At 40.5% G+C, this 12,146-nt stretch overlaps 1 protein-coding gene across 6 annotated transcripts; it reads left to right on the forward strand.

Moving 5' to 3' along the window:
• Positions 1-46: 46 nt before the first annotated feature.
• CBX3 (chromobox 3) lies at positions 47-11,384 on the forward strand. 6 transcript variants are annotated; one of them, XM_075493026.1, is made up of 7 exons: positions 74-192; positions 1,918-1,968; positions 2,468-2,575; positions 5,809-5,951; positions 7,525-7,690; positions 9,073-9,167; positions 10,741-11,384. In XM_075493026.1, exons 2-7 carry the CDS (start codon positions 1,945-1,947, stop codon positions 10,865-10,867), a joined length of 663 nt encoding a protein of 220 aa, XP_075349141.1. In that variant the 5' UTR covers positions 74-192; positions 1,918-1,944; the 3' UTR covers positions 10,868-11,384. The 6 variants fall into 6 exon arrangements, with proteins under 6 accessions (XP_075349143.1, XP_075349141.1, XP_075349142.1 ...); XM_075493027.1 differs by having other exon boundaries at positions 2,468-2,536; XM_075493029.1 differs by lacking the exon at positions 2,468-2,575.
• Positions 11,385-12,146: the final 762 nt, after the last annotated feature.

A 12,146-nucleotide genomic window follows, 5' to 3' on the forward strand; every position in this document is an offset into this window, starting at 1 on the left:
GCCGCCGCGCCCGCCCTGCGCCGCGCCGCGCTGCCGCCCAGCCGCTCCCCACCCCCTCCCTTCCTCCCTCCCTCCCTTCCCCCACCCCCCGCCTCAACCCCCCTCAGATGTCGCTGTTGCCGCCGCTGCTCAGTGCGCGCAGGGCGAGAGCGAGGAGGAGACGGGAGACCCGAGCGGCTGGGCACCATTGAAGTCTGTATCCTTCTCTCTCTCCCTCTTTCTCTCGCTCCAGCCGCCTCCTTCCCCCCCCCGACTCCCCTTCCCTCTGCGACCCGCGGCGCGGGCCTCGCCTGCGGGCCGCCGCGGGGAGATGCGGGGCGCAGCCCGCCGCCTCCCCCCCACCCACCCCCCCGTCGATACGCCGCCGCTTCCTTGGCGGCGGGTGGTAACGGGCGGAGCAGGGCTGCCGGGGGGCCGCGGCCCCGGCGCTTGCATGGCGCCTCCCGGCCCGCGCGGGAGAGAGGGAGGAGGGCCCCGGAGCGAGCGGGCTTTGCCGCGGGGAAGGAGGGCTGCGCCGAGGGGCGGGGGCAGCGGCACCCGCGCGGCGGCGGACGCGCTCGGGAGACAAAGCCAGCCCGCCACCGCCGAGGGACGGCCTCCGCGACCGGGCGTCCCTGCTCCGGGAGGCGGCGGCGTGTGCCGGGCCCGGGGGAAACGTGGCGGGGTGGGGGAGGCGGCGTGGAAGGGGCCCCGGCGGCGGGGGCGCGGCGCGCAGGGCCCGCCGGGCGGCGGCGGCGGCGGCTGCCCGGGGCGGGAGTGGCGGGCCCCCTCCCCCGGTCCTCGCTGTGGGGCGGCGGGCCGGCCCCGGGGCGTCCCCGCCGGCCTCACGTGCGCCCACCACAGGCCCGAGGCGCAGCCTCCCCCAGCAGGCCTGCCCAGGGCTGCCTTTTATCTGCTGGTGAGGGGGGCACGGGGTTTTTGTTATTATTACTGTTATTGTTGTTTCTTTTCCCCTTCCTCCTGCCTTTCAAACGGGGACAAGAGAAGCCCCTCTGCGCTGGGGCCCTCGTCCCTGCTCTCCTCCCACCTCACCTACCCCACCGCCTATGGGACTGCCAAAATCCACCTCCCGTATCAGGGGAGAATTGGGCGGGATTGCTGAGTCCGGGAGGTTTTCTGGCCTTGAAGGACTTTCTCTTTTGCCTTGCCGAGGCATATGGGGAATTCTAACAGTTCTCTAGTTTGCAGTGGGGCGGGGACAATACATGCCTAAGGAGCTGGCCGGTATGAGAAATGACATGGAAAAGGGGATGGATTGTGTTCAACATCATTTGCGTAGGTTAAATATGTAGCATGTACAGCTTAGCTGAGTTAATATTGCTCTAGGACCTTAACTCTTGCAAACTTGAGAATCAGAAGGCAACGTTATAGTTGCATTAAGATAAATATGTGCTGTTTATAAGCATTTACTACTATGTAAGAGTAATGTAACTCTTTACACCGATGTAAGAGCAATGTAAGAGTAATTACATCTTTAACGATGTAAGAGTAATGTAACTCATTACACCGCAGATATGTAGCTGCTCCCCACCAGATTCGCAGTTAATATACCTAGGTATATCTCGATTAACTGCTAGAATCTGAACTCCTGTTCTATTGGGTTTAAGGAAATAAGCATCCCTGATGGTCCTCCCCCTTTTCCCTAGAAACATCTCTGTGCCTTAGAAGGCCTTGGGAAAAACCTTTTTTCAACCCTGTATATCACTTCGTCAGTATCGTTCATCCTGGCTAGCATAATGGTGCGTTACCGGGTTATGCCGGACAAAGTAGTAACCTACTTTTTGTTCTGGATTTAATCCGTATTAGAAATGTTATATGTAGTGAATACATGGGGGTTGGAACAAGGACCATGCTTGTATTGGGATGCCTTTCTTTGAGTAATGTAAACTTCCTTTTAATTGTCATGCATTTTTCTAGTAAAAGCTCTGCAAGTCTGCAATAAAAATGGCCTCCAATAAAACTACATTGGTAAGTTCATGCACACCTAAAGTATATAAGGATTTAATCAACATATTTTTCTTCAAACTTATAACTTGGCATCTCCATTTAAAAGATACATCCACATCTCCCCTCCCCAGCATTATTCTGACCAAAATTTCAGATCCAGAAAGTAAGGCTACTAGAAAGGACATTGTCTTTGGCTTTAATAAATCTGCCATTTCTAAAGAGACTTGTTGGGAAAAAAATATTAAAGGACTCTGCACTATTTCATCTGTCCTACAGTAGAAAACACTAAGGATTTTTTTAGCCTCCTTTCAGCACACCATGTAATTCATCATATACGTAAAAAATAAAATCCAAATCATGTATTCATTTAATTTTTCCCAGTGTATTTGGGGAAAACTAATTGTCTGAGAAAAGGCAGTCTTTACAGATGAAATATAACATTATTGGGAAATGATGTGGCATAGTTAAGATGCCTTTTGAAATGATTTTTAACAAATAACAGTTTCTTTGAATTTCATAGGAGCAGAGATTATCAGATGTCAACCCCTCCTGGACCGTTTTAATGATGCATTCATGGATCTCAAGTCCTGTAAAGCTTTGCTTGACATTAAAATATGGATTTCTAAGGGCAGTTGGTTGCTGGTTACCATTCAACTAATAACAATATGTAGTTTTGTGAAAGACAGAACTGAAAAAGTATAGCGTGAGATGCATCTGAGGTTGAGGTGGGGAAGTAAGCAAAAATACATACGTACAATTCAAAATTTGGATAGTAGAACAACTGATTTATAATGCACTCAAAAGGCCTGTTCTTAAATCTACTGAGATGATTACTGGTTGACCCAGATTGGGATATATTAAAAACTTGTATTAATTCCTGGCTTAGAAGTGCAATGGAGTGCTTCCTTTATATTGTATGATAACAAACTATTTTAAAAGATTTCACCAAGGTGAATGTCTGAACTTTCTGTTAGTAATTGATTGCCCACTTTTCTCTAATTTGAGTTACAGAAGGACTTAGCCAGCCTGGGGAGGGGGTGCCTGAGGGAGAGGAAAGAATCTGTTAATGCAGTATTTTTAATCTTTTGATGTTGTTGAGAATTTTGCTGCACAGGTCAGGAAAATCAGTTATGGTTCCCATGGGAACCATAACTAAGTCTGCTTCATTATGTATTTGCATGCAAAACCTAAATGTATTAAGGGATAGCGTAGCTCTGGAACTGTAATTCGGATTTTGTTACCTCTTGTATGTTAAAACCCTTCACCATAGTGTCACATCAGTGTTTTAATGTTGCCCCTTAAAGAAAGAGTGATTATCCACTGGAGAGCATCTGCATCTGTCATATGTGACTTCTGAATGCAGAAAGGGAAACAAGCCATAGATGAGCATTCAGTGGTCAAATGCCGAAGTTACAGCTTACAACATGCAGCCCTAGAGGAGGGAGCTTCAGGGGTCTAGTGGACATTTAGTACCCTTCAACTTCAGTCAGGTACCACATTCGCTTGTGGGCCGAGGTTTATTTGGCTTGTGTAATCTCAGAATGTACAGGTTTTTAACAAATGTTCAGTATCTCTGCAATCAAGTATTATTTTAATAGGTTGGAAAGGCTCAAGAGTTTGGAAAGCAGTGCTGATGCGCACGAGACCTAATTAAATCTCTAATATTTAAAACAAAAAGCAACATACTCTCGATTTTATTATTTCTTGCTGTGCTTCAAGAAAAAAATACAGACCCCCATGACATTCATTTTCTTCTGTGGAAGATTATATAGATACTTAAGTCTTAGAAAGTAAAAAAAAAAATTATTGCTTTGATACAGAAGTCCAAAACATTTATCTTTAAGTGACAAGAATTAGTGAAGCCGAAAAGAGTACCAGAAAACAATCTTGCTTTGAATCAAAGAATTTTAGTGCAGCAGAGAACACAGATGGAGATGTTCCCCACTTGTAGCCTGCTTGCCTCATCACCAGTAATTATAATGTTATTACTATGGTATAGTGAGTCTGTGTCTTTTGGGGGGTTTTTTCCCCTCTGCTTCTTTTTTTTGTTTTCCTCATCTCTACCCCTTTCTTTTTTTCACACTTCCATTTCTTGAAAGAAGCTGCCTTCACAGAAGAGTTGGACATCTTCATGTTTTTATTTTCCTTCAATTTCAGTCTTACATTCTTTTCCCTGTGGAGGCAAAAAAAGCCAGTGTGCTTAAGTTGACACTTTTCAGACATGAACGTTGTGGTCAAAATACACCTGGGATATGCAGGCAGTTAAAATCTAATTGGAAATACATGCTCTGTTTTAGATAATCTCTCTTCTATGCTTCCAAATCAAAACAAATGTCACACAAGATATAATCATATACAGAAACTTGCTGTTTGAAAGAGAAACTTGAAACTTTTCCTGGTCTTTGTTGTTTGCACCTTCAATTTATGGGTTGCTAACCAGAGTAAAGCTGTTTTGGGGAGGGAGGGGAAAAATTAATTATGAAAAATAAGGGGCACAAAGACAGGGCTTTGGAAGGAAAGAATCGGCTTCAAATCTTCAGTTTACAAAAAGAAGACAGTTTTTCTTGTGTCTAACATAAATTTTTTTACCTTTCACCACATCGAGACAAAATTCCACAAAGTCAAAAAATTTGACAGTTTCAAAATTGCTTCACGGTATTCTCAAACTAACCCGCATTAATTCTAGAGAGGACTAGAGAAAGGCCATCAAGCAAATAGAAGTGCTCTGTGATTTTTGCTTGTCTGTTTTCTGTTCTATAGTGAGCATTAGTGAGGAATTAGTGCTGTCCGCTTTGATTTAGGGTGCTGCATGACTAGATGTTTTAGGAGCTTAATACTGCTCCCATTAGTTTATGGCTGCCACTTTAACAATTTCCTTATAGGGTGCGGTCCAAAATGGCAAGTGAACTGCTTTTGGTCTGCTAGTGCTCCAGAAATGTGATATGACAACATGATAGGCTAGTTCCAACCTTTTTAACATTACAAACAAGGAAATTCTGAAATGTGTCCTTCTACTACTATTTAATTGTGCCTTATTAAACTGGGAATGCCTTGAGGATGATGTGGATGTAATATTTATTTTAAGAACTTAAAGAATATTATTTGAAGTATCAAATGTAAACTTAAAACACTTATAAAGTTTTTTAAGTTAGCAAAATTTCATTTACATGTTAAGTGATGTACTTAAGTGTAGCTGTCTTAAATTTTTGCACCTTTGTGACATCTGTTTGAATGTAAGTTACATTGGTGCGTGGCTAAGAATGGGAAGGGACTGCAGTAATGGAATGCTCCTAGCATGCATCCTGTTCAATAGTTATGGGTTATTGTTGAGTATTTTGCTTATTGTAGCAATACATCATAAATTTTGCTCCCATCAGCTTCTCCTTTTTTTTGGAAAAGGTAGTAACCACCTTTTTTTGAGTAGCATCCCTTTTCTATTTTACGCATTTCCACAGTTCCCTTGTTACTTTTCTTTACTTCTGCCTTATGCTGTTTCTTGCCCTCTGCCTTTTCACAGGCATAGAGTTAACTTTTAGAAGCTTCATAAATTTTTGAGCATGTAGCACTGAGAATTAAATTTATAAGAGGAGTGGAGGCACTGAGTGTACGGACAAAAATATTTCACCTTTTTAAAAACTGGTGTTGGGTATCTCCTTAAGCAACTGAAAAACCCAAAACATTAACGTGTCTTGCTCAGGTTACCTGACCACATGCACTAACATAAAAGGAGTCTGAGCTTCTGGCTTTAGTGTGAATAAGTACATGATTCTTTGCTGTTTACTGAGCAAAGTTGGATTTGGCCAGTGAAGTAACTGTGTAAAGCAAAAGAATGAATAATGTCATTCTGAATTTCTTTTGTAGCACAAAATGGGAAAGAAACAGAATGGCAAAGGTAAAAAAGTTGAAGAGGCAGAGCCTGAAGAGTTTGTTGTGGAGAAAGTCCTGGACAGACGTGTTGTAAATGGAAAGGTGGAATACTACTTGAAATGGAAAGGATTTACAGAGTAAGGCATTACCTATTACTTTTTTCTGATAGAATGCTAAATACTAACCATTTATTTGAAATAACTATGCAGAGAGCGGATTGGATGATGGGGATACATTTTAAAGAACCTCCAGGGAAGAACATCCATAAATGCATATTCAAGTGGGGCAGTCAAGTATGAAAATAAGATAGAAGATATGTAGCTTAGTGTTCGTGCTGCATAAAATGTTCCAAGACTTTTACCAAGTCCTTAGTGATTGTTATTTCACCACTGTTATTTGATTTAGCTTGTGTCAGTATCTATCAAGGTACACTAGACTGACAGTTATTATATTTATATATGTGGTAGAATGAATGTTACTTCTGAGTAAGAAATTTTGCAGGGATTTAAACTGTAGGCAGCTCTGAAGCGATGAATTTGAAGCAGATAGTTTGCTTATTATTCACTTCTCTGAGCTCTCAAATTAGATTAATTTGCATAAGGAATTCTGTTGCATGGTTGCCTTCAGTAGGCATTCCCGAAAGGTATCTTTTGAGTCTCTTTCCCAGGACTTTTGAAAGCACAGGAAAACCTTACAGTGGACTTAAAAAGTTGGTTGTTAAAGAAGGCACATAGTTGTGCCTCCTCCCTCCCGTGACACTTTCTGGCAGGCTACTAGCTGAAAAAAGGGGATGCACCTAGCATTTGAAGATAAGTAGTTACATACGCAGTCGTACTATTTTTGCATACCTCCCAAAGTGATTGCATTGCAACATTCTGCATTCTGGCACCTGAAATTTGTGTAGTAATAAGTGCATAAACACAACACACATGTTTAGTATTCAACGGTCTGATTTGAAGTTGTAAAAATACGTTTTAGTAACTTAAAATAATTTGTAGGCATCCTGCTTGTGCAGTAGCTCTGTGGCAGTATTTGTGCATGAGGACTTCTGATGAGGTGCTTAGTTGTTGCAGGGAACATTCATGGACTTCTTAAAATTTTAGTTAACAAAATACACGCTCACTGGAACATTTGCAGTGCCCAGCTCTGGACATGGAACCTTTGTTCCCTCCTGTAGTCAACTGAAGGAGGGAGATAGTTCTAGGTATAGTTGATCTCGGTGCTTGGAGACAACTTTTGAGAGCATTCCTTGTATATAGAAGCTTAGACATACATACTCACACAGTTTGTAGTGAGTGTTGTGTCTGTTCTCTGTAAGTCTTAGTGCTCATATCATATAGTTTGTTTGCATGGACAGTCTTTAGAGGAACTAGGGAAGGGAGTCAGTTTAAATAGACAGGTAGGTTTGGAAGGGTGGGGATTGCTTGTTTTAACTCCTATGATCCCACCCAGATCATAGGAGTTAATAGAGCTGCTTATTCAGTATCTCCAGTTCAAGAACATTGTTTTTCAACAACAGCAGAGCTTACTTCTTTTGGTCATCAAATGCAGTACATGAAGGTTACTAAAGATGGCAAGATAAGCATCCTTAGGTTTAAGAAACCTGCCTTACATAATGAGAAAAAAATGAACTTGCTTAAGGTGAGCCATGTGGCTAGTTTTACGTTTTTCTTCTTTTCCTAGTTTTACATAAATGTGTGTATATTTCAGTGCTGACAACACATGGGAACCTGAAGAAAACTTAGATTGTCCAGAGCTAATCGAAGCTTTTCTGAACTCTCAGAAAGCTGGTAAAGAAAAAACAGACGGTGCCAAAAGAAAATCTTTGTCAGATAGCGAATCTGATGATAGTAAATCAAAGAAAAAGCGTGATTCTGTAAGTATATGTTCACGTGCTAAGCTTTGTTTTTCCTGTGTCTCTTCCCTACCTCTCCATCCCCATCCCCCCCAAAATCCTGTCATGACTTTGAGAATGAGACCAAACATGGGTTTAAAACTGTAAAAATCGCACAGCACCTGGAACTGTGGTTTGAAAAGGGTACTCATTCATGGTGGTTAATGAGACTATCCAAATGGTAGGTAGAAGATGGTTGATTGGCCTGATGACTAAAAGTTCTTGCATTGTCCCATGATGCTTACTGAATAATTGAAAGTAAGACTGGTTAAGAGTTATTTATGAATTATGTTAAGTGGTCAGTTTGTATTAGAGCAAAAGGTTCATGAATGGAACAAAGGTGAAGTTCTAGTTTGGCTTTCATATTTAGTATATGATTTTAAATAGGTGAGTGGCAAGATGGCAAAATGTGAAGACCAGGCAGTTACTTAGATTTTAGGACCAGACGTGATGGTGGAGAGGGAGTAGAAAAGGTGGCTGAAGAAAGCCTACCTTTTTTTACAGGTCTGGGTTTCTCATACAATTTAAATTAACGAACAACATGACAAATTTAGTGCTGATAAGTACAAAATAATGCACATATAATAATGTGCTCAATAGTTCACATTTTTCTCTGTAAACTTTCCGGTTTCTCTGTAAACAAAACCGGTTGGCAATGTCAGTGGTTTACTGAAGACAGCTGTTGGATGTGTGGTTACTGTCAAAGTTGGAAGGCATCAGAAGGAATAGTTGGTGAATAATACAAAGAATATTTTAGTTTCTGTATGAAGTCAGTTGTGTGTCTTCATCTTGTACAGTAGTGGCCAATGTCTCAAAAAGGATATTGTGAAACTGGAGGAACTAATACAGGAAATAGTCATGATATTCCTTACCACCAGTGCAATCTCAGTGAGCCAAGAGTTGAAGTGTTTCCCAAGGGTGCCATTTCACAGTTGGCTTAAGCCAACCCAAGTCTGTTGTTTTACTGAAAAGGGTGTGTTTTTCCCACTTCCAGGAGTGCGTTTTTGCTTTGCGTCTTTTGTTGCTTTTCCTGGCCATGCTAGTTGTTTATCTACTATAAGGATTTTTAGATCACTTGTTTCATCTATTGAGTTTTCAGAAATAAACGCTAGAAGCATTGATGTAAAATTCCTTCATTGTTACTCTACATCTAAATGACTTGGCCTGAAGATCAGTCATGAAAAAATAAAATTAATGTAATCTTCAGACAATTATGTGTAATTATAGCTTTTACAATTACGTAAGGCTATATTTTTTTGTTCTGATATACACATATATATACACAAGAATGCATGTATCTAGCTCTAATGCCAAAAGAGTATTTTATCTTAAACTAGATAACAATCTTCTAACTTACTCAATAGGTTGATAAACCGAGAGGGTTTGCAAGGGGTCTTGATCCTGAGCGGATAATTGGGGCTACGGATAGCAGTGGAGAGCTTATGTTCCTCATGAAATGGTAAGTCTTACATCCACAGTTCTGGTCCATATTAAGGGAGGGCAGGCAGTTGCACTTAGGCTAATGAGACAACTTCATTTCAGGAGTAAGACAGCTGGTGATCTCCTTATTAACCTTGTATTCTTAGGGGAAAAAAAAAAGCTTGTATAGTCACTTACTCCCTCTTCCTTCCAAAACCAAAATAATGTTAGGTTCTGTTGGTTCAGTTTTACAGAAGTAGAAATTTGAAAGGTAAATTCTGATAAAATATGGAAAGATTGATGTTTGTAAGGAAAAGATGGATCTCGGTAGTGTGCTTGCTGAGGGAATGGCAGGCAGAACTCCAGCTTTACATGTTTCAGTAAGCAGAAGCGAGCTGCTGGATAGCCAGCCTTTTAACCAACCATAGTGCCAGCTGTTCTGCGTGCAACCGAGTGGACAGAGAATTGGAAGGAACTAGTGGAGGAAGCTGAGGTTGAGATGAAGAATAAACAATATGAAGGAGAGGTTTATCATTATGGGCTAGTGAGAGAGTGATGGGGGGAGTCTGCATTGTTGGGAGGGTAGAGGGAGATCAGCTTCATTAGCTACAGTGTTAATAGAAGACTTCTTCTGTCTCCTCAGTGAACAAGTAGGATAAAATTAATTTTTTTTTCCAGTGTTGAGAATACAAGAGATTGAATTAACATTTGCTGGGGGTCGGATTTCTTATGGTGGTGGGATGAGAAGAATGATAGCTTTCCACAGCCTTTGAGAAAGGCATAATTTTCTGAATGGAGTCAAACTGAGTGGTCTCCAGAGAAATCATTTGTCATGTGATGTGCCTGGACTGCTGAAGATTAGTGCTTTGGAAGATTCTGTCTCCCTTCTGCCTTTTCAAATTCTCTATAAAATTTATGTGAAACTTAGAAGAGTTGCAAAATATAGATCATGACTATTTGAATTTCTGTAGTGGTAATTGGCAAAATCAAACACAAAAGAAAAGTACAAAAATAAACGTTTTTTTTAGTTCAGTTGCAGTTGATTAGTTTTTCATACTTGATAGTAGGCAACAAACAGATATGAATATGTATGCACAAAACTGACTTGTAAAGGCAGCATACACTTTAAAATGGAATCTGAAGCATGTCAGGCTGGAAAGTTTGTTTTATTACCCCAAGACAGCATCAAGAACAACACTATGAAATACAGCAAGTTACTTGCATAAACTAAATATAATTTGGATGCAAGTACCACCTCTTAAGACTGATGCTATTGATTTTTAAGTCTCACTTTGAAGTTTTGATTATGCTTTAAAAGGCAAAATTAGCAAAGTTTTACTTCTTTCATTACGTACCACAAGAGGTAACTGTATAAATGGTTCCCTTTGAATAGTGTTTTCCTTTCAAACAGAAAAAAACATGGGAAGGGAAGGAAGATACAGCTGTGAAACCTTGCCATTAGCATGGAAATGCTTGGTAGCTATAGTGAAAGGTATACTGAAAACTGATTTCTAGCTGACATTCTTTTCAGAATCTATGACCTACCAAGAGCTGCTAAATTTACTGAATTAACCATTATGCATTTTCTTAAATCCCACTCTCTTCTACATCAGGAAAGACTCTGATGAGGCAGATCTGGTCCTGGCCAAAGAAGCTAACGTGAAGTGTCCTCAGATCGTAATCGCTTTTTATGAAGAGCGACTAACTTGGCATTCATGCCCAGAAGATGAAGCACAATAATTGTTTGCATTGCTTTTTTATATATATGAATATTAAAACCTGAAATTTGATTTATTAGCAATGTGAGAAGCATACATTCTAACAAGAATCAAATTTGATATTTTTTTGAAGTAGTATGTTTTGCATCAACAGCAAGTAAGTAAAAGCTTTCTGCAACTTGTTTCATTTATCACAAGAGAGCATTTGATACTACTACTTCCTCCATATTAGGTAAAAGCTTTTATAAAACATTCATAAACTTCCATAGTTATTACAGAATCATAATGAATGTCTAAACAAACTCACAGATGTTTTGTAGTCTTCTATACTATTGATGTGCATGTATCTTCTTTACCCAAACCTAGCCCTTTAAACCTGTAGAATAATTCTTTTTAGGATTTGGGATCACTTGGTCCCAAGAAGACCAGGTGAAAACTAACTTTGTAGTAATTTGAATGTTATCAGACTGTATATTGTTTACTTTATTGTAAATACTGGTGAACAGTGGTCAATAAAATAGTTTTATATTCTTCCTTTATACTGATAGGCTGTGACTCTTTTGAAGCGGTATGATATTTCTGAACTTTTGATATGTTAAGCTCTCAATTCGTAATATATTTAACTGTAAGTTGTTTTTTGGGGGTAGATTGATTAATTAATATTACCCCATTGCTACTCTGTAATCACAATATGAGACAAATACCAGGCTTTGATTCTTTGTATTTTTTTGGTGGACAATGCCTGAGGTGTAGTTTTTTCCAGTCAGGAAGGGCCTGTGAAATGAATGTGCTTTGGGTACTTGTTTTAAGTCACAGATAGCAACCATACTGCCTAGGTATGGCTGCTGGTCACAAGGCCAAGTGGCCTCTGCAGATGTACTAGAAGATATTTGATATGTGTTGACAGTATCAGCCTTTGCTTTAATTTCAGGTCTTAATGCAAGGCTGTACTGTAACTAGTGGTGTTTCGGATGGAATTATTCCTCAGGCAGTGGCCTGAAGGATACTTACATAGCTCTGCCTTTAAAGTGGAATATTTTAATGAAGATACTAAGTCATATACTTTAAACAAAAGACTTTGTTTCTATTTCAGATTGAATTTTAAAATTAGTCCTATAATCAGCTGCTTCCAGAATGCCTTCAGAAGGGCAGAAGTAAGGGGTGGGGAACTCAGGAGGAGGAAAGTTGCCTTTTTCCATCCTTTCTTCAGTTGCCGTTCCTCTTTTCACTTGCTTTCATCCACACACCTTCTTTTATTTGTGTTTTGACTACCATGGTATAGTTTACTTTGAGCTGTGCCT

The sequence above is a fragment of the Mycteria americana genome, chromosome 2 (genome assembly GCF_035582795.1).
Source record: "Mycteria americana isolate JAX WOST 10 ecotype Jacksonville Zoo and Gardens chromosome 2, USCA_MyAme_1.0, whole genome shotgun sequence".
Taxonomy (NCBI): Eukaryota; Metazoa; Chordata; class Aves; order Ciconiiformes; family Ciconiidae; genus Mycteria; species Mycteria americana.